The sequence below is a fragment of the Marmota monax genome, unplaced genomic scaffold, assembly GCF_021218885.2.
Source record: "Marmota monax isolate L192 unplaced genomic scaffold, Marmota_monax_Labrador192_F-V1.1 WCK01_AAM20220418_F8-fsc00234, whole genome shotgun sequence".
In the NCBI taxonomy this organism is placed as follows: domain Eukaryota; kingdom Metazoa; phylum Chordata; class Mammalia; order Rodentia; family Sciuridae; genus Marmota; species Marmota monax.
The window spans coordinates 1847724-1871683 of record NW_026692493.1 but is presented as its reverse complement, the minus strand read 5'-3'; the positions used below and the strand labels follow the sequence as shown (position 1 = coordinate 1871683).

General features: G+C 51.1%; 2 protein-coding genes and 1 non-coding gene across 11 annotated transcripts in view; 2 read left to right on the top strand and 1 right to left on the bottom strand.

Annotated features, from left to right (window-relative positions):
• Window positions 1-3459, bottom strand: part of Ppp6r2 (protein phosphatase 6 regulatory subunit 2) — a 97491-nt gene extending 94032 nt beyond the window's left edge. For 4 of the 5 annotated variants that reach the window (XM_046443592.2, XM_046443583.2, XM_046443590.2 and 1 more), the window contains exon 1: window positions 3332-3459. The gene's annotated coding sequence lies outside the window, so the exon portion shown is untranslated. The remainder of the gene's footprint in view (window positions 1-3331) is intronic. The other variant, XM_046443591.2, reaches the window with a different exon arrangement.
• Window positions 3460-6506: 3047 nt separating this feature from the next.
• On the top strand, window positions 6507-6677 carry LOC124092180 (U11 spliceosomal RNA). The gene has a single exon (XR_006851545.1). It is a non-coding gene; the product is annotated as a U11 spliceosomal RNA (small nuclear RNA).
• Window positions 6678-12004: 5327 nt separating this feature from the next.
• Window positions 12005-23478, top strand: Dennd6b (DENN domain containing 6B). 5 transcript variants are annotated; one of them, XR_006851539.2, is made up of 21 exons: window positions 12005-12206; window positions 12677-12706; window positions 17696-17734; window positions 17811-17853; window positions 18430-18542; window positions 19049-19129; window positions 19669-19774; window positions 19894-19973; window positions 20054-20116; window positions 20348-20403; window positions 21030-21152; window positions 21233-21328; window positions 21421-21515; window positions 21662-21727; window positions 21957-22021; window positions 22125-22214; window positions 22285-22338; window positions 22646-22755; window positions 22842-22936; window positions 23033-23107; window positions 23191-23245. XR_006851539.2 is itself a non-coding variant. In XM_046443572.2 (21 exons), the coding sequence occupies exons 1-21, from the start codon at window positions 12030-12032 to the stop codon at window positions 23311-23313; spliced, it is 1788 nt and encodes a 595-aa protein (XP_046299528.1). In that variant the 5' UTR covers window positions 12011-12029; the 3' UTR covers window positions 23314-23478. The 5 variants fall into 5 exon arrangements, 4 of the variants coding, with proteins under 4 accessions (XP_046299528.1, XP_046299529.1, XP_046299531.1 ...); XM_046443572.2 differs by having other exon boundaries at window positions 12011-12206; window positions 22842-22944; window positions 23191-23478; XM_046443573.2 differs by lacking the exon at window positions 12677-12706 and having other exon boundaries at window positions 12012-12206; window positions 22842-22944; window positions 23191-23478.
• The last annotated feature ends 482 nt before the right edge of the window (window positions 23479-23960 follow it).

The following is a 23960-nucleotide window of genomic DNA, read 5'->3' as shown; positions in this document are numbered from 1 at the left end:
CTGTCACACAGCATGTACACAAAAGTAGGTAAGAAGTATTATATATAAAGTGAGTACAGAACATTGTATGAAATATTTGGTCTTGTATATTCAGGGGCATAACACCTAATTCTCATGGGCATACAATGCATCCTGGAACTCAGAAATAGACACATTCACGAGCCTACAAGGGAGAGCTAAGCAAGAGCAATGGAACAAATAAAACATCCTGTGCCCTGGGGGTGAAGTGGAGGCTTCCTGTGGCATCCAGGCCAGACCAGGAGCGTAAGTAGATGTCAGTGTATGTGGGGAGGGACTCTCAGGCAGGAGAGAGCAAGAGGAGCCAAGACCCTGACCACTCAGAAGACAGTGGCATATTTATAGTGGGTGAAAAACACATGCTACTCATTTCTGTAAAATGTGTATCTCTTTCTCACACACATATGCACAGGACTGTCTATTAATAAGCTATCTTTAGAAGGATAAAAAGGAAAATAGCAACATCAGATGCCTGGAGAAAAGGAAGAGGATAGCTGAGGGACCAGGTGAGAGAACTGCTTTCATGTATTCACTTTGGTACCTTTCAAATTCTAGTTGAGATGACCATGTGCATGAGCTACTCACAGGAGGCAACAGTGAAAGGGCTCAGGCTGTGGAGACTGGCCATCTGAGTTGAGTACTGGCTCTCTGGTTTATTTTGACCTCAGACATTTTACTTATTTTATTGTGCCTCAGTATTCTTACATGAATATTATTAAGAATATCAAGCGTAACTACATTGCTAAATTGTTTTAAAGAGTACATGAGATATGGATAATGTACTTTAAAATGTGCCTGGGCCTGTTTTTACAAATATTTACTAGAGCATACATACATATTCACACACAAATTCACAGAGTACCCAGTACATAATCAGCCATTGTTATTTTTATTCAAACATCTTAAAAACAAAATATTCTAAAAGTTAGCCTTTAACCTATAAAAAAGGCAGGGGAGATTTTCAGTCAAACTGCTTGGGATATAGATCCTGGCTCTATCACTTATTTGTTGTATATTTCAGTCTCTTCATCTATGAAACAGGGAAATCACACTTTCTATGTCCTAGGGTTACTCTGAGAATTAAATGAAATGATTCACATGTAGCATTTAATGCAATGGCATATAATAATGCTCAATAATTCTGCTGTGTGTGAGAGAGATTTTAAGTAACTAGTCATTTCCAAGGCTTTAAACATTAGCCTCCTGCTTAAAGTTGTATACTTGCAGCCTGGTCTTTGAGTTCCAGATTCTTCCGCAAGATGCTTTCTCCCTAATGGCCCTTGGACTTCTCTCACTACTCCAACATATAATAGCTCCCCGATGCCTATCATTACCCCAATCTAACTTCCCCGTTTCAGGAATCAGTGACACTATCTATCCATTTGTTCCATCAGGAATCCTAGAAATCATGCTCAGTCCTCTCATTCTCTCACACCTCTTTTCTTTCTTTTTTCCTTACTATACTAAGGACTGAACTAGAGACAATGTACCACTGAGCTACACCTCCAGACCATTTTATTATTTACCATTTTATTCTTTATTTCAAGACACAGTTGCCAAGGCTGGCCTTGAACTTATGATTGCCCTGTCTCAGCCTCTAAAATCACTGGGATTACGGGTGTGCACCACTGTGCCCTGCAATACAAGTATATGCCACAGCATTTGGCCTTACACTTCTCTTCTAATCTATCAAGTTCCAACAGCTCAATTCCCAAAATATCTCCCTAAGATAACTACTGAGGTCTAAGTCACCACCACACCACAACTATACTCTCCTCCTATTCATATGCCATATCCTTATGATTGTGGCACTCCTCAACTCAATCTACAACTAGGGTTCCCCATAACTCGGACTCAGTCTAACACTTCACTAATGCCTGAAAGAAATAATTTGAGTAGAAGACCAACTCTTCCACCCAGGCTCCTGTCTCACCCCTACCCTCCCTACATTAATCTTATCCTGATTCCTGGAGGGGATTCAGCCCTTTCATGTCTCAGTTTTTACACCTGCTGTCCTCTCATCCTGGAAGGCTCTATCTTCCCACTGTTCTCATTGCTAGATTCTTCTCGCCTCCAGGGCTTGGATGACATGAGAACTGGGGAAGTCAAAAGGGAAGACAGAAAGGAAAGGGTATCGAGAAATGTGATGGCGGAGTATTAGCAATGGGTGATGCACCATGTCAAGAAGCAGTTACCAGGGATGGTGATGGGGGGGCAAGTCCCAGAAAGGAAAAGGGTACAGGGTCAGAATGGGGGGGGGGGTGCAATGAGAGACAGGGACCAAAGTGGAAGTGATGGACTTGGAGGGCTGGTGGTGACAGGGCAAGGGATCAATAGCAACTGGGAGCCGTCAGTAACAAGTGAATGGTAAGCTACAGATACAAAGTAGCAGGTGGGGAAGTGGGGGTGGACCACAAAGGGAGCTCAGCTCTGGGCACAATGGGGGAGGCCTGTAAATCCCAGCAACTTGGAAGGCTGAGGCAGGGGGACTGCAAATTTGAGGCGAACCTCAGCAACTTTGCAAGACCCTATCTCAAAATAAAAAGGACTGGGATGTAATTCAGTGGTAGAGCACACCTGGGTTCAATCCTGAGTACCTTAAAAAAAAAAAGGGCAGGGGGAGCCCAGTAAGAGGCATAGAGGAAGGTGACAGGTATGAAGGAAAAGATGATGGGGATTGAGAAAAGAATGGGGCAGTTAGGGGTAGGGAGATAGGCCAGAGAAGATGACAGAAGCGACCGGTGGGTGATATCTAGACCCTTAATATGGGGGATGCTGGGAAAGAGGAGTGATGATGGGGGGCACTGACGGGTGGGTCTCGCGCAGCAGGCAGGGCACTGGCGGGAAGAGTGTAAAACACGAAGGGTGCGGGAGCGCTGCCATCCGGGGCCCACCCACCTCGACAGGCGCAGAGGGAAGGGACGGGGTAGCAGGAAGGGGAGACACCGGGCTGCTGCCGACCAGGAGGCCACTGACAGCTGCGAAAGGCACAGAGGCAAAGACCACCGACGGCACGGGGTGTCGTGACAGGTCTGGCCCTGCCGACAACACGGGTCACCGCCAGCGGCGCCAGCTGCGGAGGGCCTGGCGCGGTGGGGCCACACGGGGCAGGGGCAGGGGGGCCTTGCCAGGCGGAGGGGACGGTCACTGACAAGCGGGCGCCGACCGGCGGAGAGGGGACGACACTAGCGGCGGGCGGGCTGACCGGGTACTGCCGGCAGCGGGCCCGCGGGCCGACCCGAGGGGGCAACTGCCCGGGCGCCGCCGGCGGGGTCCCTCCACGCCGGGCCTCAGCGCGCGCGGCCGCACTCACCTGCCCCGCGGGCCGGGGGTGGCGGCGGCTCCTCGGAGGCCCGGGCGGGGCGCGGGCGGAGGCGAAGCCCGGGCGGCCTGAGGCGGGCCGCACGCACATGAGCCCGGCCCGGAGCGCGGCGCCTCGGGACACTGGCGCGGCCGCAGCGGCTCGGGACGGGCTCGGGGCCGCCTCGGGGCCGCGGGCGCCGCTCCGGTCGCTCCAAAATGGCGGCGACGAGCGCGCTCCGGGGCGGGGCCTCGCTCGGGCGCGCGCACTGCTGGGCGGAGCCGCGCGGGGCGGGGCCTGGGTAGGCGGAGATATGGGGCGTGGTTTCGATTGACCGGGCGTGGTTCCTGGCGGCGGGGGAGGCGCCGACCCGCTGGGCTAAGAGCTCCCGCTTCGCGGGTTTCTGCGGGGCGAGGTGCGCCTTTCTCAAGCTTAATTAACTTTTGCTTGGGAGACTGCACTTTCTTTTTTTTAAATATTTATTTTTTAGTTGTAGTTGGACACAATACCTTTATTTCATTTATTTTTATGTGGTGCTGAGGATCGAACTCAGCGCCTTGCACGTGCTAGGTGCAAGGCGAGCGCTCTACCCCTGAGCCACAACACCAGCCCCCTTTTCTTTTCTTTTTTAAAATTGTAGATGGACACAATACCTTTATTTTATTTATTTTTATGTGGTTCCGGGGATCGAACCCAGTGCCTCATGCATGCCAGGCAAGCACTCTAACACTGAGCCACAACCCCAGCCCGGGATACTGCACTTTCTAATGCAAGAGGAGCCGCACCATAACCCACAAGTGGCCTGGGGTCTCTTCTCATGGCCACTCACGTTGGGGCACTTTGACCGCAACTCCTTGGACGCGAGGTCTGAAACAGCCTGACCCGGACCGAGCAGCGGAGTTCCCTGGAGTTAGCTTCCAAGAAATGGAGGTTAAAACGCGACAGCCTGTGGACCGGGAAGAGGACGCCCCGGTTGTCTGGCGCTGTCTTGCTGTGAGTTGCCCTTGCTCACCGGCCCCTCCCTGCATAAATTGGAGGTGCTGCTGGGCCGAGCTGCCAAATGGGGTCTTGGGACGGGGCAACAGATGCAGATGTCCCATAGCCATAAACGTGCAACTGTCTGCCTGCCTTTGATACTCTTCCTGTGCTCAGAGTCCCTGGGTGGGCAGGAGTCCACCTCCATTCACACCCACACTAGATTAATCAGCAAACCTGTAGCCAGCACTCTACTAAGAACGTGCTGTTACAAGATCAGTTTCCCTCACCTGACTCACAACAGCCTTCCCAGAGACTCCCTACTTCTGTCCTGGAGCACCTGCAGTAGGTCAAGTCAGCACAGCATGGCACCCAAAGGGATCCAGTTAAAATAGGTCAGTTCACACCTCTGCCCCCAGGGGCTCCTGCCTCACATAGGATGAAAGTCAGAGCCCTCATTGTTGCCCTTGTGTGATTTTATCTCCCCTACTATTCCCTTTTTCATTTGGCTTATCATAATAACCTCCTGCACAGGCCATTTGCTCTCACTGTCCCTGTATCTTTGCATGCTCTTCCCCCTAGTTATTGGTATGCTTGCTGACTTGCATCCATTGCCCCTCACTTCCCTGGAAATCCTATTTCAAACCTCAAGCCTGCATCACACACACTCTTCAAATCCCCTATTCCTGCTTGTTCTTTACTCCTCTGCAATGGTATCAGCATCAGAATCCCTAAGGAGACAGAAACCACACAATGATTTCAACAGAGAAAGCTTGACATAAATATTATTATCAATAATGAGATTGTAAGTGAATAAAAACAACTGTATTCACGAAAGAGAAAACTTGGAAGAGGATCTCTTCCCCCAAATGGGAGGTCACTTCTTGTTAGAGAAGTGTGAATGCAGCCCATCTGACATTCCCTTGGTTGCCCTGGGGTAGAGTTATATGCAGCTGCAGAGCAGAGCTTGGTGGGCAGGAGTCCACCTTCCAAGGCACAGGGGGGCCAAGGCTGGAAACCTATCACTGAGATGCCTGCGACTCCCTGGGAATCCACTTGGGATGCCACTGAAGCTCCGTGGCCAGCTATCCACAGTACAGCACCAAAACTTGATGCAGGTAAGTGCAAGTGGATGGGCCCATATGCCACTGGTGGTCACACAATAGGATCACGAAGAGAAAGAATGCACATGGGAACCAAGAAGTCTGTTCCTCCTGCAGGGATTCTCCAAACCGCTACTGGCAAAAATTCACATCATGGAGGTGAGGAGAACAGGTGGAAAACTGGTTTAGTCAGCTCCGTATGCATCTTTTCATACGTTTGTACTTCCATGCAGCAAGTAAACAACTCTGTATTTTCATCTGACCAGATACTTTTATTTTATTGCAAGTGAAGAAAATCCTCATTCTTCCCCTAATAGGAAGATATGCACATTCACAATAGGCAGTATATCTATCACTGGCTGTTTTGAATACTCCTAAAATGCTGTTGCTGTCCCACTGAGAAGTCTCTTACGTTAACACTTAAATAGTGAAATTAACCTCTAGAAACACATATATTTTTTAAAATGAAAAGGAGAAAAGTGATTAGTATGTGAAAATATATAATATAACAAGGATTGAGAAAATATGCAAAACTAATACATTCCTTGTTTCTATAACTGGTCGCCAGACATAGTTTGTATGTATGGTTCTTTAACTACCTTGCAGCATACACAGAATGGCTAGAACAAAGCCAGCTATTTCTGACACAGAAGGATCAAAGAAAAGGAACTCTATCACTAAGAATATCAAATACCAAGTTATTCACCAATAAATTGAAAAGGCAAAGCTGTGATATAAGATTTATGCTGCCTCTGGAGCACCACCAGAGTAGACTAGCTGTGATCTGTCTTGTCCTTCCTCAAGAGCCACACAATACAACTAGACACAGGCCCAGGCACCAAAACCCCACAGAGAATGAACACAGGAGAGTCACACCTACATACACCACGATCAGATTGCCACATGTCAAAGAATATCATGAAAGTGGCAGGAAAGAAATGACTCATCACATAAAGGGGACTACAGTACAATTAACCACTGAGGTCTCATAAGAGGCAATGGAGGCCATAAGGGTCGTAAAATAATGTTCAGAATGCTGAAGGAAAAGTAAAGCCTGTCAATGATGGTGTGGCCCTGGGTTCAGTCCCTAGGACAAAAAGAGAGAAAAAAAAAAGGGCTTTTGTAGTGAGTGGCACATGTAGGGCAACTTGATTACTCTTCATGTGAATTGACATCAACAGATTTTAGAAGGTTGAGTTTTTGGCAGTTGGGCAGTATCCTGCATTAAAAATAGATAAATAATTAATTAAAAAGCCCTGGCAGGCTGTGGTTGTGTCTCGGTGGGAGAGCACTTGCCTTGCATGTGTGAGGCATTAGGTTCGATCCTCAGCACCACATAAAATAAATAAATAAAGATATTGTGTCCATCTACAACTAAAAAAAATATTTTAAAATAAATAAATAAAAACAAAAAACCCTGGATAGGTCTGGGGATGTGGTTCAGCTGGTAGAATGCTTGCCTCGCATGTACAAGGCCCTGGGTTCAATTCCCAGCACCATACAACCAACAAATTAATTGATTAATGAAATTTACTCTTAAAATAAAGCCCTGGCAAGTTGACATGGTGGCACACACTTGTAATCCCAGCAACTTGGGAGGCTGACACAGGATGATCGCAAGTTGAGGCCAGCCTCAGCAACTTAGTGAGCCCCTGTCTCAAAATAAAGTATAAAAAAGGACTGGGGATGTAGCTCAGTGGTAAAGTGGCCCTAGATTAGATCCCCAAAACCAATAAATAAATAGCCCTGGAAATGAACAAATTCTCGCCCTACTAGAAATTCTAAAAAAGTTCTTCAAGCTAAAAGGAAATGACACCAGAATTCACTCAAATCCACAAGAATGAACAAAGAGCTCTAGAACAAAATTCAGCAACATATCATAAAGATTATCTACTAAAGACTAGTGGGTTTATTTCAGGAATTCAAAATTGGTTTAGAGCCAGGCACAGTGGCACATGACTTTAATCCCAGTGGCTCAGGAGACTGAGGCAGGAGGATCACGAAGAGTTCAAAGCCAGCCTTAGCAACTTATTGAGGCCCTACAGCAACTTAGAGAGATCCTGTCTCTAAATAAAATACAAATCAGGGCTGGGGATGTGGCTCAGTGGTTAAGTGCCCCTGAGTTTAATAAATAGTGCCCCGGCCGCCCCCCCCCAAATGAAATGCACCAAAAAGGGACAAATCTGAAAAGAAGCCGGACACCAAAGATTACCCGCTATATGGCTCCATTAAAATCATAACTTTTTAGTTATACGTGTAGTAGTTGGGTTCATTCAGACAAACTCACACATGCATGGGATTTGATTTCAGTTTGTATGATTCCATCTTCTAAGTTCTGGTAGATGGTAAAATAATCTATAGTGCAAAAATCAGAATGATGGGGTCTGGGTGTAGAGACTAGAAAGAGGTACTAGAAAGAGTGATGATAATGTTCTGTATCTTTTTGTTTTTATTTTAAGAGAGTGTCTCACTGACTTTCTGGGGACCTCGATAAATTGCTGAGGACAGCCTTGAACTTTTGATCTTCCTGCCTCTGCCTCCCTAGTCACTGGGATTACAGCCATGTGCCGCCATACCCAGCATGGTGTTCTGTATCTTGCTAGAGTTTTGGGTTACACATGTGTTCATTTGTCAAAACTCAATGAATGGTCTATTTAAGATTCATGCATTGTGTCAGGTATACTGGCCCATGCATATAATTCCAGTGACTCAGGAGGCTGAAGCAGGGGGATTGAAATGTTGAGCAACTTAGTCAGATTTTGTTTCAAAATAAAATAAAAAGGACTAGAGATGAAGCTCAGTGGTAAGGCACCCTTGGATTCAATACCCAGTACCCACCCCCATCATGCATTTTACCTAGAAGAAAAAAAAATACTAGTTAATGATAAACACATTAGATTTGACAAATACCTAATTATCCCTTTATCAAAGATTAAGCTTCTACTATGTGGAAGAAACTCTACTAAACATTAGGGGTGCATGTATGAATGTTGCAATTGTCTTGATTGAAAGTCATCTGAAAACAAGAATGACTGATGGATAGAGGTATGGATAAATGTACAGAATAGTAAGGATATAACATTAATTACAGATGTAGATTTTGTGCAGTAAATTGACAGTCATTGAACATTCACGGTCATCTTTTCTGTAAGAACATGTGAAAACATTTGATAGCTCATCATAATGCCAAGGGGAAACCTGATAACTCTCTAGACTTAACCCACTTGATTTTTTTTTTTTTCTTTTTCCGGTGCTGGGGATGAACACAGGGTGTACACAAATGCTAGGCGAGCCATCTTTCACTGAGCTACACCCTAAGCCTCTTCACCTTCTTAGTTCCTTTACCTTCTCAAGTTACTTGCTTTTAAGCAACTACAAAAATCACCAACTTAAAGGTGGGTATCTGGTGGCTCATGTCTGTAATCCCAGCTACTCAGAAGGCTGAGGCAGGATCATCCCAAATTCCAGGCCAACCTAGGCAACTTACTGAGTGAAAGGAAAGTGACCACAACACTCGGAGTGACCAAGAGATCTTTTTGCAGCAGTGCAACAGAGGAGAAGAGAGAGAGAGAGAGAGGAGAGCATGCGTGCAAGGGAGACAGATCAAGAAAGAGAGACAGAGCAAGAGAGCAAGAGAGGGTTTTAGATGGGCAGAGAGTCTCTGGAGCCAGAGGAGTTGGTCATGAGTTGTAGGTCTCTGTCTTGGGCATCAGGGCTGGTAGTCTTAAAGAAGTGGTTGACTGACCAACTGGTTGGTGAATTTGTGTATCTGATCTTGCAGGAACTTCTGTAGGCAATTTAACATACATGGTCCTATTAGGAGAAACATAGACAGGACTAATAGGGGTCCTGTGAGGGCGGGGAGCCAAGGCCATACTTGACTGAACATTCCCCATGGAGCCTGTTGGCCTAGTTGCTGTCTCCTCTTTTGTAGCTGTTGGAAAGAGAAATTAGAAGGTTCTAGAAGAAAATTAGAAGGTTTTTTGTAGCTGTTGGAAAGAGAAATTAGAAGGTTCTAGAAGAAAAATGTGTTTCTGGATAAGAGAGTCTATTAAGTAAACAAGAGGGTTTAAGCAAGTGATAAAGAAGGTCTGTGTACATTGGCTATATAGGTGTAAGTAAGTGCTAAAGAAAGTCTGTGTATACAACCTATGGTTAAACAACAACTGTTATTTTGCAATATTGTAATATGTTATTTCTTTAAGAGCTAAACTTGATTAATATAAATCATCAATGTAATTGTGGTACTATTACTCTTCTTTGTGTATTAAATGTGTTCATATTTTCCAGGTATATAATTCATTAAGATAGAAGCTTTTAAAAAATTATATCAAGCTGGTGTTCTCTAAAAGGTTTCATGGAATTTTAGACTTATAAAAATAACATATTGGAGATTTATTTATATCACTTAATGTTCTATAACTGGACCTGTTATCAATAAGATTAATATAAAGTTCTATAAACTGGGTACAATTTAAATGCAATATCATATTGTATTAGTATTCATGTGACATCAAGCAACAATATATGTAAACTTTATAAAATGATATTTAAAAACAAAGATCAGTTCAATAATAGAACACTTTACCTAATATTTATAAATCTTAGCCTTACCTGAGATAAGGCTCTGCCTCCCATCTTACTATATGTCAGAATGACTCCAAAGTAGGCCAGACTTCAGCTAAAGCCCAGTACTCTCAATTTAAGGTGAAACTGACTTTGCTGGATGTTTATGATCAAGACTTAAAGTTAAATTAAAATGGCCAAGAAAACCAATATTTGGCTCTGGCCCTCTGAGTCAGTCTGAAATCCAGGGAACGGGGAACTTCTCTAAAGAACTTTGCAACTCTGGGCCACATAACCTCCTGATCAGGGAGATTAATGAGACCACTGGAGAATGAAAAGCTAATCAGTGCACTTGCTGTGAATAGGAGGCTCATTGGAGACAGGAGACATCCCTGATGCTTCCAAGAGAAGCCACATGGTCAAGCAAGACCTGGACCCATCCTAGCGCAAATAGCACTAGCAGAACTAAGAAGCTGCTCTCAAGTTCCCCCACGAGTGACCCATATAGGAACTCGGCTGACTCTTAACAATAGATAAAAACAAAGTCAATTTTGACCAGCTTGATCTTAAACACCTACCAAAACCAGTTAAACTGAAAAGTCATTCCTAGTAGTAATGAAAGACAAGAACAGCTACAAAAGAGGAGACAGCAACTAGGCCAACAGGCTCCATGGGGAATGTTCAGTCAAGTATGGCCTTGGCTCCCCCCCCCACAGGACCCCTATTAGTCCTGTCTATGTTTCTCCTAATAGGACCATGTATGTTAAATTGCCTACAGAAGTTCCTGCAAGATCAGATACACAAATTCACCAACCAGTTGGTCAGTCAACCACTTCTTTAAGACTACCAGCCCTGATGCCCAAGACAGAGACCTACAACTCATGACCAACTCCTCTGGCTCCAGAGACTCTCTGCCCATCTAAAACCCTCTCTTGCTCTGTCTCTCTCTCTTGATCTGTCTCCCTTGCACGCATGCTCTCTCCTCTCTCTCTTTCTCTCTTTTCTCCTCTGTTGCACTGCTGCAAAAAGATCTCTTGGTCACTCCGAGTGTTGTGGTCACTTTCCTTTCACTGAGCACTTGTCTCAAAATAAAAAGGGCTGGGGATGCCTCTTAGTGGTTCAATGCCTAGCACGTGCAAGGCCCCCGGGTTTAATCTCCAATACTGCCAACAGGGGAAACAAAACACCAATTTTAGAGGTACAAATAACACCTCTGACATGTGGTCGATGGTAAGACCAAGTTTGATCACATACAAATTACTGATTATTTCCTAATCTCCAATCTCTTCTCCACCGTTTCAGTCCGTGAGCCACCCCCACCCCAAACTCTATCCTGGACGAGGCAGGATCCGAGGCTTGCTCTCCCACCTCCACATTTGGCGATATTCTGAAAAAACTTGCAAAACCTGTCCTTTGAGCGATTGGCATACAGCAGGTGGGCAAATGAGTGTGGTTCGTTAACCATAGCCACGTAGTTGCTAGCAGTTTTCTTATTTACAAAATAATGGCATCCTGAGTTAAATGAAATAGGGTAATAATAAGGGACAATTTTCCGACTCACCAATGGCCATATGCCCACATTTCCCTAGTTGAGGCCATGTGGCTACGAACTGTATGTGCATCACTTGTAGGTCAAAGCCAGTAAAAGCCAGAGGACGGAAAAAGGAAAAAATAAGAGTGGGCCATTAATTTATTTTCCATTGGCATGTGTTCCGGAGACTGAACGCCACCTGACGTTCCCACGGGGCCCGCTGCGTGAGAGCCATTACAGACGTGGGGCTGCTCCTGCAGCCCGGCCTGCGCTGCCGAGTCCCGCGTCCCCGCGAACCAGCTAGCGGAGGCTGAGCGTGGCGGCCGGAGAGGCGTGCAGGGTTAGGGCGCTGGGGCGCAGGCTCCGCGGAAGTCGGCCTGCGCGGGCCCGTCTTGCTGGGGCGAGCCTCAAGCGCCAGGGGGCGCACACGGCCGCCACGGGCCGCTCTGGTCGGCGAAGGCCGCTCGACTGCTCCGAAGCGGGCTGGGCAAGCGCCCGCGTTCCTCCGCAACGCGCGGCTGGAAGACCCGCCACCATGGAGGCGCGGGCGGGTGCCGGGCCTCGGCGGGCTGGCGGCGTGCTCGGTGCGGCCGGGCCCTCGTCCGCGAACCGCGCAACGAGGACCCCGGCGGCGCCCTGGGCGCGTTTCTCCGCCTGGCTGGAGTGCGTGTGCGTGGTCACCTTCGACTTGGAGCTGGGCCAGGCGCTGGAGGTGAGCGGACGCGGGCGGGCACCACTTCTCCCTCCCCGTCCTCGCCCCGTTCCGTCCCTCGTCCCTGCCCCCGGCCCCGTCCCAGCCCCTTCCTTCCCCTCCCCCCAACCCGCCGCGTCCCCTCCCTCCCGCTCCGCCCCTTCTTCCCCCGAACTCCGCCTCGCCCTCTCGCCGCGCCTCTCCCCAGCCCCGCTCCTTCCTCCCTCCCCCACTCCCCGCACCTCTCTCCCACTTCGCCCCGCCCTCGCCCTCGGGCCACGCCCCTTAGCGCCACGCCACGCCACGCCCCTCCATCCCCTGGGTCCAGGTCTCTCCTTGCTAGGCCCAGTACCCTCTTTGGATCCCCTTTATGCACATTTTCAGGCTGACTTCTTCTCCTACTCCTTCCAAAGAATATAGCATCCTCCTCCCTCTCCTAACTCCTCTTGCTCCTCCCCCCACCCAGCCTGTTAACCTCCTCCCTTCCTCAGGGCTCTAGAAGGCTCCCCAGGAAAAGGAAGGTAAGTGGGAGGTAGAACCTGACTTTGCAAACCCAGAGTGGATACAGTCTCACATCTCCCCTTCCTCCCTCCCCCAATGGCACCGCTTGAGGAAAGAGCCAGAGTACAGAGAGGTGAGATGATTTACTCTGGGCTGCAGAGCCCACCTTCTGTTGTCCACATTGTTTCCCAAGTGAGGCCTTTTCTTAAAGCATTCTCACACCTAGTTTCCTAAGATGCAGCCACTCAGAAAGCTAATTCTGAGCAAGTCCTGATAAAGGCCACGTGTCCTTGGGCTCCCAAGCATTTACTGTGGCACATTTGAGGGATTGGTGTTGGAGACTTAAGCCCACCTCTGAAATGTTCCATGGCAATCACCTGGGTCCTGGCGGTAGGTAGTTGAACCTGCAGAACTCTGGCAGTGAGTACATGGGCCACATGACTCCCTGATGAAGTTTGCCTCTTGTCTGTCATCCCTCCCCTGGAAATCTGGAAGAATGAATCTCGCTGACTGCCAGGGAGCACATATCTTGTATTCCCAACTCAGCCTGGCTGAGTGTTGTGAAACTCCAGCACTGTGCTTGATGCAGGAATGCTGAAGGAGGACACTGGTCACCTCCAGGAAACTGAAACAGGCTCAGCTTAGTCTTGGAGGATCAGAGAAAGGCAGTCAGAGGAGGGAACCTGTTTCAGGTAACCCCTTTCTCAGAAAGCTAACATAAGCGGCAAAGGCAAGGGCTATCCATTGATTCAGTCATTAAGTAAATCAAGTACGGAACAGCTGCATGAAATGGTCTCCTCAGGTGCTGCAAGATCCTATGACCATCAGACCTGGTGCAGACCCGTGCCTCAGCCACTGAGCAGGCCCTGCAGTGCCAGAGCTCAGCGATGTGGAAATAAACAAGAAGACAGGCTCTTGCCCTAAAGGAGTTCACCCTCTGCTAGAGACAGAGAGCAAGTAGTTCTGAACCTGTAGTGCTCATAGGACTCCTCCCTCAGCGCCTGTAGGTGGGATTCCCATGCAGATGGGTACACTGGAACCTGTACGCAAGGGTTAGAGTTAGCTTGAGAGAAGAGTGAATAGAGTCATGGGGGTGACCAGAAAGTTCAGGTCAGATGAAGAAAGGTCCTGGTTCTGCCACCGCAGCCCTTGAAAATGCACCTCAGTATCTCAGATCACTGGAGAGACTTCTGGGGTGCCTTGTAACCAGAGTGCCCAAAGAGCCCTTCCACTGTGTTGGCCACACCTGCTTGGGCAGCAGTCCCTATTGCATAGTCTCAGGACCCCTTTTTAGTCTTAAAAATTATTGAGGACCCCAGAGAGTCTTTTGTTAGCATGGGTTATATCTATCAATGCTTATTATGCTAGAGACTAAAGCTGAGAAAATTTTAAAATAGTTTTAACTTAAGAAAAACAAACATTACCAGGCACAGTGTCACATGCCTCTAAGCTACTCTGGAGGCTGAGACAGGAGGATTACAAGTTTGAGGCCAGCCTAGGCAATTTAGCAAGATTTTCTCAAAAATAAGAACTGGGTGTAAAGCTGTGCAAGGCCCTGAGTTCAGTCCCTAGTACAATACAAAACAACAAAACACACAAATCCCAAAACATCCTATGTGTTTTTTGTTTTGTTTTGTTTTTTTGGGGGTGCTTGGGGATTTGAACCCACTGCTTCATGCATGCCAGGCAACCACTTTTACCACTGAGCCACATCCCCAGCCCACATCCTACGTATTGATGTAATAATATATGATTATGGCAACAACCATGTTTTCCAAAACGAAAATAATTGAGTGAAAAAGAAAGGTATCATTTGACTTCTTTTTGGTACTGGGGATTGAACCCAGGGGCCCTTAACCACTAAGCCATATCCCCAGCCCTTTTTATGTTTTATTTAGAGACAGTGTCTCACTGAGTTGCTGAGGCTACTCTTGAACTTGAGATCCTCCTGCCTCAGCCTCCCAAGCCACTGGGATTACAGGCATATGCCACCGTGCCCAGCTTCCTTTGACATTTGCACAAACCTTTTTAGTGTCTGACCAAATAGAGGACAGCTAGATTCTCATGTCAGGTCCTGCAGTGAGTCTCCCAGGGGACAGCATACCTCATGACCTCTGGGAACTGTGTGAGAAGATGAGAGTAAAGATGGTACTGACTTACGACAATGGCTTTGGCCTTGTGGACCCCTAGGTGTTGCATATCATGCTTTGAAAACCACTGCCTAGAGTTACCTCTCCAAGCAGAGTTCTCAGTGACCAGGAGTGATGACCTGTGCAGACTAGCTCAGATGAAAAGAACAAGACGCTGAAGTAGTCCCTGGGCAGGCGGAACTTGGCCTGCAGCCACTCCTTTCTCTAAGGATTTGTTCCATTTGTCTCCTCACTTTGGCATGACCCTACCTGAGCACTTAGCTCCAGGTAAGCCATGAACAGGAGTTTCCTGGTCAGTTGTTCTAGAAGGGCCCTGGATATGGACACAGAGTTCAGAGGCCAAGGTGGCCTCCACAGATTCTGCAAGACTCCTGTGACCGTCAGACCAGGTACAGACCCTGACCTTAAGGACAGGGCCCTTTGGGGCCTCCAAGTACCCACCTGTCCTCAGCCCCCCTCAGTGCAGATACGGGTTCAGCCTGTGTCGTCTTGTGGATGCTGACTCTCATGGAGGTATCCTGGAGCATCCTGTAGGTCCAGCCCCCTTGCCTCCTCTTCCCACCGCTGGCTCCCTTCCTCCTGGAGTACGCCTGACTGGCACCTCCTTGACCATGCTGTCCTCCAAGACTAAGGTTTGTAAGTATTATTAGAGTGCTTCAGAGAGACAGAACCAACATGGTGGATGGATGGATGACGGGGATTAATGAGGGGAATTCACTCCTGTGATCATGGAGGCTGAGCAGTCCCACAGTAGACTCTCTACAATCTGGAGACCCTGGGAAACTGGTAGCATGGCTCAGTACAAGTCTGAAGGCCTCAGAAACAGGAAAGCTGGTGGTGTACCTCTGAGGCCCAGGCCAAAGGCTGGAGTGGGGCTAACTGGAGTCTAGAGGCTGCAGAACCTGGAGTCCTGGTCCAAAGCCAGGAGAAAAAGAGCTGTAGCTCCAGGAGAGTCAGGAAATCGCCTTTCTTCTACTTTTTTGGTTTGAGCCTCCACCTGACTGATGTGCCTGCCTACATTGAAAGCAGACCTTCCCCAATTAGTCTACTCCTCTGGAGACACCATACAAAAGTATGCTTTTCCACTTTTCTGTTTTCCTTAATGCAGTCTAATTGACACTTGACACTAACCATCATACCTACCTATCTTGGCTTCACTGATTTGCTTTCACACATTCCACAAACATCATAGTTGGGGAGGGTCTGTTCCCTGACAGGTAAGGAAGGCAGAAGCATCAGGGACAGAGTGCCTGCCTTCAAGAGAATTAGCATGCAGCTAAAGACACAAAAGGGATCCAGCAGCAAACCCAGACCAAACCCTCAGTGCGGGCACAGCAACTCACCTTTCTGAGTTCAGCATACCCCTGCACACCCCAGCATAGAGCAACCCTGTCCAGCCTGAATGATCACGGGGATAGACATGGGGTCATCAGTGAGAAGGGAGCCCGTGGACAAAGACCCAGCAGGCTCTAGGAACAGCTGCTTTCTGGGAGAGCCAGCCCAGGAGATACCATAAGGTCTCCTTTTTTTTTTTTTAACCCACTCCCCTTGGTACTAAGGATGAAACCCAGGGCCACTCTACCACTGAACCACATTTCCAACCCTAAAAAAAAATATGTATATATATGTATATGTATATGTATATGGTTTAGGTGTTGATGAAGCTTTATTTTATTTATTTATATGGGTGCTGAGAATCAGACCCAGTACTTCACACATGCTAGGCAAGAGCTCTACCACTGAGATACAACCCCAGCTCCCTTTTTATTTTATTTTTTTTTTAATAATTTTATTTATTTATTTTTATTGTGGTGCTGAGAATTGAACCCAGGGCCCCACACTTATTAGGCGAGTGCTCTACCTCTGAGCCACAACCCAGCCCTCCCTTTTTATTTTTTTAAGACAAAGTCTCACTAAGATGCCCAGCCTGGCCTCTGATCCTCCTGTCTCAGCCTCCTGAGGAGCTGGCATTACAGGGATGTACTACTGAACCCAGTTAGGGCCCCTAACTTTTAAGAATCCTACGGGATGCTTAAACTTACTGCAGGGAAAGACAGAGCACTGTGTGGCACCACTGACAGCAGCTGACCCTGACCCTAACCCTTACTCTGACCCTTGCCAGTGCCTCAGCTGCTGGACCTGGCTCCTGACTATACCTGCACAGCCTGCTGCCTCCAGGGCATACCCTGTCTCTAGAACATTCAAAGCTTATTTAGCCCATCCATTCTCTGAGGATAAGGCTTGTCCAGATGATCACTTATAGGTGGGGCACAAGCCCAGGTTGGGGAGAGCCAGTGAAGACAGTTGCATGGGTAGAGAATGCCTAGCAGGAAGCTGCCATCACGGAGTGGGTTCCTGCTGCATCAGGTGACTTCTGAGCAACCCAAGAGGAGGTGGCAGGCTGTGAGGCCTGAGACACTGGCTTGGGGCAGTGGTGAGGGAGTGGAAGCCTAGCAAGTTAGCTCTAGGGAAGTGAGCTCCAAAGCTGCCCTCTTGATGCTATGGAAAGCCAGCTGTCCAGGCTGGAAGAGGCAGAGAGGCCCCACCACAGTCTGAACAGGAGGTGGTGAGGCTTGGCCAGGTGGCCATGGGCAAAGGAGTAAGAAAGTCAATCCAGTTGTTCTGGCCTTGTGCTAAGAGGCCCAGGAAGTAGACAGTGAGAAGCCTAAGCGGAAAGGGGAGTGTGCTGAACCTGGAGGTCAGGGAAGGGGTAAGGAGCTGGGAGGGTCTAGGTCAGCGAAGACAGTGCACTGAGAGGGAGAGGGACCCTGGAAGGCAGAAGAGGTCCAGAAGAAGAGCTGGCCACACCACTTCAGCTGCTGTCAGTGGTGCCACACAGTGCTCTGTCTTCCCCTGCAGCTGGTGTACCCCAGTGACTTCCAGCTCACAGACAAGGAGGTAGGTCCTGGCCGTCTTGGGAGTGGACATCCCCCAGGAATGAGCCAGCTCTCACTCACCAGACTCTGTGTTTCAGAAAAGCAGCATCTGCTACCTGTCATTTCCTGACTCCCACTCAGGTAGGTGGCCCCACCCTTCCTGGGTTGGACCCTAGCTCTGGAAAGGGGAAGAGACGGGCAAGAAGGGGGCTGATGGGGCCCAGGCCAGAGGCATCAAGGCTGCCAGTAAGAACATGGGGTGCTGCAGTGATGGGTCACACCCCCTGATCCCCACCCAGTGGAGACATCCAAGCCCATGCTGAGCCAGCAGCCAGCTTCTTCACATTCTCATAGAAAGATGTGTCTGGGCAGAGGCACCAGCACTCTGGTCTCCACCTGAGGCCCTTGTCTGGTGCCTGGTATGTTGCAGGCAGGCTGAACCAGCCTCCCACCTGGAAACTGAAGGTTCTTCTCTGTACTAAGTTTGTCACAAGACCTTTAGGTGAGGGGTGTGCAGGAATCAGGACAGGGGTCCACTGGGAAACAGATCCCTCGAGCTGAGCTTCCCCTCCAGGGCATTTGTGCCAACAGGGGACAGCTGGCCTAGGTGGGGCCTGGCTCACACCATGCAGGGCTCTGGTCCCTGGTCCCCACCCCTATGAGATAGTAGGAGAGGCTCCAACCCTGACCTGCGTGGGTGGGGCTGCCCCTTCGCAGGCTGCCTTGGGGACACTCAGTTCAGCTTCCGGATGCGCCAGTGTGGAGGGCAGAGGAGCCCCTGGCATGCAGACGACAGACCCTACAATGGTGGAGCCCCCGTGGCACTGCAGGTGAGCAGGGGGCTGCCTCTAGTCTGCTCCTCCCTTCCTTTCCAGGGGACCCTAGCTGACCCAAGCAGGCCCTTCTGTCGGGTCATTAACTGCTACAAGCTCTGCTTATTCTGCAAGCCCAGGTCCCAGCCTCCACTGGGGGTGGGCCAGCTCTTCTGGGGACTCACGGGAGTCCCTGGAGCACCTTCTTTGCATACTGGGGGGCAGGGCTGGGGTGGAACAGTGCATGACTCAGTGAGCAGAGGTGTGCAGGCCCCTGAGCTTCTGTGTCAGCTGATATGTTCCCTGGAGTGGTGTTGTCTACTTTGGACCCAACAAACCCCAGCCCTGGCCCTGGAAGGCTTCCACTTTGGTAGCCGGCCCCAGAGTGCAGGGACAGCCCCTGCAGGAGCCCTGAATCCTCAGCTCCCTTCCTCCCTGCCTCCCTGTCCTGTTTCTTGCCATCCTTGTCCCTGGCCTAGACAGCTGGCCTGGGTGGGGCCTGGCTCACACCATGCTCCTTCCAGAGGGAGCCAGCACACTACCTTGGCTACGTGTACTTCAGGCAGGTGAAGGACAGCTCTGTGAGGAGGGGCTACTTCCAGAAGGTGAGCTGCCGGCCACTCTGGGGTGGTCCATGTAGAGGGGAGACTGGCAAGCAGCAGAGAAGGCTATGGCGTGGAACAGGAGTCCCAGTCCTCTAGGAGCTTCATTCCTCTGTAGCCCCTTCCTTGCCATCTGTCTCCAGGCCCAGGACATCCCTGTTCCTCATCGTCCACTGGCCCATCTCACTCTCAGGGTTAAGACAGCTTCAGTTCTGAATTCAGGCACTGAGGCAAAAGCTGCTTGGCCCCTGGGGAGGTCATTCCTGAACTCTTGGTCACTTCTCATTTCCCTCTGAAGGGCTGGACTCCTGCCCCACCCAGCTGTCGTCTGGGGGGTTTCTCCACTCTATTTGGGAGGCATTGGGTTTTCCCTAATAATCCTGGGGTCTGAATCTGGCCATTCCAGGGCAGCTGTCCTATGAATTGGGATGTGCTACCCCGGGCCAACTCTGGGTAAGCCTGGCTTTAGGGTCCCATAGGGCCCTAAGTAGCTGGGGTGGTGTCTGGAGAGGGACATCATCTGATACCCTATGTCACTACAGTCTTTGGTATTGGTGTCCCGCCTGCCTTTTGTCCGGCTGTTCCAGTCGCTGCTGAGCCTAATTGCCCCTGAATATTTTGACAAATTGGCACCCTGCCTGGAAGCAGGTGAGTGACCATCAGGCACATCAACACAGTCTCCTCATCCCAACTGCAGCCCCTTGTGGGCCTGAGCACAAAACTTCTCCTTGGGGAGAGCTCCTGACATTGGTCACCTATGTCCACAGTTTGTAATGAGATTGACCAATGGCCAGCCCCCGTGCCTGGGCAGACCCTGAACCTACCTGTCATGGGAGTCGTCATCCAGGTGAGGATCAGTTGAAGAGTGAGGGCCAGAGGTGCATGGATTCGCTTGCTCGCTCAGGCAGCCTCTCCCTTCCTCCCTAGGTGCACATCCCATCCCGGGGGGACAAGCTGGAGTCCAAGCCTCCAAAGCCGTGTGACCAAGAGGTGGGGGCTGGGTCTGGGGGACCTGGGCTTTGTTGAAGCCTGCTCCCAGGCCAGGCGATACTGTGACCTCCCAGCCCACCTTGTGGGTGGCCGACCCCAGGCAGAGGGTGGAGCACATGCTTTTCCTGGTCTTGTCGCCACAGAGGCCACAGTCACAGGGCGGGGGCTGAGGGCTCTCCTCCAGTGTAAGGTTCGACCTCAGCCTTGACCACCCTCCCCTCCACTTCTTAGAACCTGCTGCCCGCCCCAGTGGTCCTTTCCAGTGTCCATGAATTAGACCTGTTCAGGTGAGCCCTGTGGGGTGCTACGTGCTGCTGCCCAAGGTGAGGACTGCCCATCTTGAGCGACCCTTTGGACAGTTCTGCAAGAGAAGACTTGTGCAGAAGAAGAAACCTGTGCCCACAGGAAATGGGCATGGTAGACAGGAAGGTTCTAGAAGGCAGGTGCCCAGAGAGGCTTTTGGGAGACACTTGCTGCCTGAGGAAACCCCTCTCTGCCTCTCTAAGCAAGTCTAGATCTGGGTTTTGAGACTGTCCTGCCCCTAGTTGGCCCAGCAGGAATCGGGGCTGCAGAATCTGGGTGGGTAGCCCCTACTTGGGTCTCAGGGCTGCTACAGGATTGCCAGCCCCTCAGACAGAGTCTAGGTTGAGTTCCCCATTCCCAGAGCCAGACTTAGTTTGGTATGTTAGAACAGGGGGTGGCCCTGCTAGCCCAAGACACACTCTTATATCTTCACATGTCCCTACCCACCATCTTGCCACTGGGGTAGGGCCCTATGTTCACCAGAGCTTGAGCTCAGTCCATGGTGTGCAGCAGAGAGCTACCCAGCCCACAGGGGAAATGGCAGGGGAGCAGGGGTCAGGGAACCTCGGCCCTCTGCCTGACCTCCCCAACTGTTGCTGCGTGGCACCAGGTGCTTTCAGCCCGTGCTGACCCATGTGCAGATGCTGTGGGAGCTCATGCTTCTTGGGGAGCCCCTGGTGGTCCTGGCGCCTTCACCTGACGTGTCCTCAGAGATGGTGCTGGCCCTGACCAGGTATGAACCTCATGCACTGGACCATCCCGGCTGGGCCAGGCTGTCCCCCTCACTTGATTTCTGCTGTCCCTGTCCTGTAGCTGCCTACAGCCCCTCAAGTTCTGCTGTGACTTCCGCCCCTACTTCACCATCCATGACAGTGAGTTCAAGGAGCTCACCACACGCACCCAGGCCCCGTAAGTGCGCGTCCTCCCCACCTGCCCTGGCCACCGTCCCTGGACCTTTCTCTGCCTCTTCTCTCTCCCTCTCTCCCTCTCTCTCTCTCTAGACCAAACGTGGTCCTGGGAGTCACAAACCCTTTCTTTATCAAAACACTCCAGCACTGGCCCCATGTACTTCGAATTGGGGAGCCCAGGATGTCAGGTGAGGGGTCCTGGGGAGGTCCAGGTAGGGAACTCGGAAGCCTCACCCAGGTTGGGACTTGCAGGGGTCTGAACCCTATGACCTCTGGGCCTGCGAGTAGTCAGAGCTCTGGGCACTGAGGCCTGGCCACTGCACATGTCTCGCAGGGGACCTTCCTAAGCAGGTCAAGCTGAAGAAGCCCTCCAGACTGAAGACTGTTGACACTAAGCCAGGTCTGTGCCCGGCTGGGGTCCCTCTGCTGCTGAGGGTCCCGTTTTGCCCTTGGCGGGTCTCCCTCCTCTCCTTCCACTCAGAGGCTTCACGGGGTGAGGTGGGAGAATATTCTCCTCTGTGACCGTGTAGTGTCTGGGATGGGCTGGGGTGGGGTGTGCAGGGGCTGCAGGAGTGTGTGGGGGGGTCCCTGAAGGACAGAAGGACAGCCCAGCTCTCTCCTCCTACCAGGCCTCTACACCTCCTACACAGCCCACCTGCACCGGGACAAGGCGCTGCTCAAACGGCTGCTCAAGGTGCGGGTTGCTGGGAGGCACTGGATGTAGGGTACTGGTGTGCTATGGAGGGCCATGTGGGCTCAGTCTGCTTTGGGGCTCAGCCCCGGACTCCTTCCTGCAGGGTGTGCAAAAGAAGCGGCCGTGGGACATGCAGAGTGCCCTGCTGAGGCGGCACCTCCTGGAGCTCACGCAGAGCTTCATCATCCCCCTGGTGAGGCCTGGACAGGAGGGGAGGGCGGCAGAGGGCTATGACCCCAGGCTCACTCCCCTCCCACCCACAGGAGCATTACATGGCCAGCCTCATGCCACTGCAGAAGAGCATCACACCCTGGAAGGTGGGGTCCAGAGGGTTCTGGGAATGGTGGATTTTGTCCCCATCTCAGAGAAGTGAAGGGTGGGGTGGACGTCTACATGGAGCAGAGGTGGGGAGGGAGGTAGTGCACAAGTCACCAGGGGTCCCTCACAGGGCAGAGAAATGGGGAGGCCACAAGAAAGGGGTCTGACAAGCCCTGGAGGGGCTTCTGCCTGGGAAGGGCCATCCAGGGATCTGACAAGTCCTGTGAGGAGGTTCCCAGCCCCCAACATGCAGGACCTGTGGGGCTGTGCTCCCCAAGCACCGAGCTCACCTGGCCCCCGTCTCAGACCCCTCCCCAGATCCGCCCCTTCCATCAGGAGGACTTCCTGCAGAGCCTGGAGCATGCAGGACCCCAGCTCACCTGCATTCTCAAGGGCGACTGGCTGGGCCTCTACAGGTTGGTAGATGGTGGACACAGGCTGCCCATGGCCACCCTTGGCACACTGGAACAACCCCACAGCTGCTGCTACTTGCCACCCACAGGCGATTTTTTAAGTCACCCCATTTTGACGGCTGGTACCGGCAGCGGCACAAAGAGATGGCCCAGAGATTGGAAGCACTGCACCTGGAGGCGATTTGTGAGGCGGTGAGGGAGGACCAGGGGTGAGAGGGTGGGTCCAATCCCAGACAGAGAGGGGGCCTCAGTGACAGAGAACCCCAAATGCCCCTGTCAGAACATCGAGACCTGGATGCAGGACAAGTCGGAGGTAGAAGTGGTAGACCTGGTCCTGAAACTTCGGGAGAAGCTGGTGAGACATCATCCTGTCCTGCCCAGCCACCACCTGTCCAGCAGGAGGGTTACATCTGCACCTGACAACCATTGCCCTTGCAGGTGCGGGCACAAAGCCACCAGCTGCCAGTGAAGGAGGTGACGTTGCAGCGGGCACAACTGTACATTGAGACGGTCATCGGCTCCCTGCCCAAGGATCTGCAGGCTGTCCTGTGCCCTCCCTAGGGTGGGGCAAGGTGTGCAGTCCCTGGAACCTGTCTGCCAAGCCCCTCCACCCTGGGGTGACCTTCCGCCAAGCCTGAGCTCCCAGCCTTTGCCCCTTCCCAGGCTGTGGCCCCCCCTACTTTCACCACCTTTGTCCCAGCAGTAAACGTGACATTTGGAACCACAGCCTGGTCCCTGACTGTTGGGGGATTGTGTGCTGGCAAAACCTTGCCCCCCTCCTGGGCCCCACCTGCCCTCCATGGGCTACAGCCAGAGGGAAGTGGGAGGGGACTGAGCTTTGGGCGCACCCACTGCCCACCCCTCCTGGCGCCCATCTGCCCACACTCCATGTTTGAGGTGTCCTTTAGCCTCAGCAGGCCGCCCTGCCTAGGAAGGGGGTAGGCCTCTCCCCTCACCATCTGCCCACCCCTGCCTTGCCTGGGGACAAGAAGGGCACCTGGTCCACAGTCAGGCTCTTGAGGGCAGAGGTTACTTTGCCATGTGAGGACCTGTCCCCTGCCTGTCTGGGGCTGTGGTTTATTGGGGTGGGGGAAATCAAGGGAAGTGTGAGGGCCCAGCAGGGCTGCTGGGAAAGGCTCTCCTGGCATGGCCCTGGCTCCCTCTCTTGAAGCACCCCACGGGGGGCTGGGCAGTAGTTCAGTAAGAGC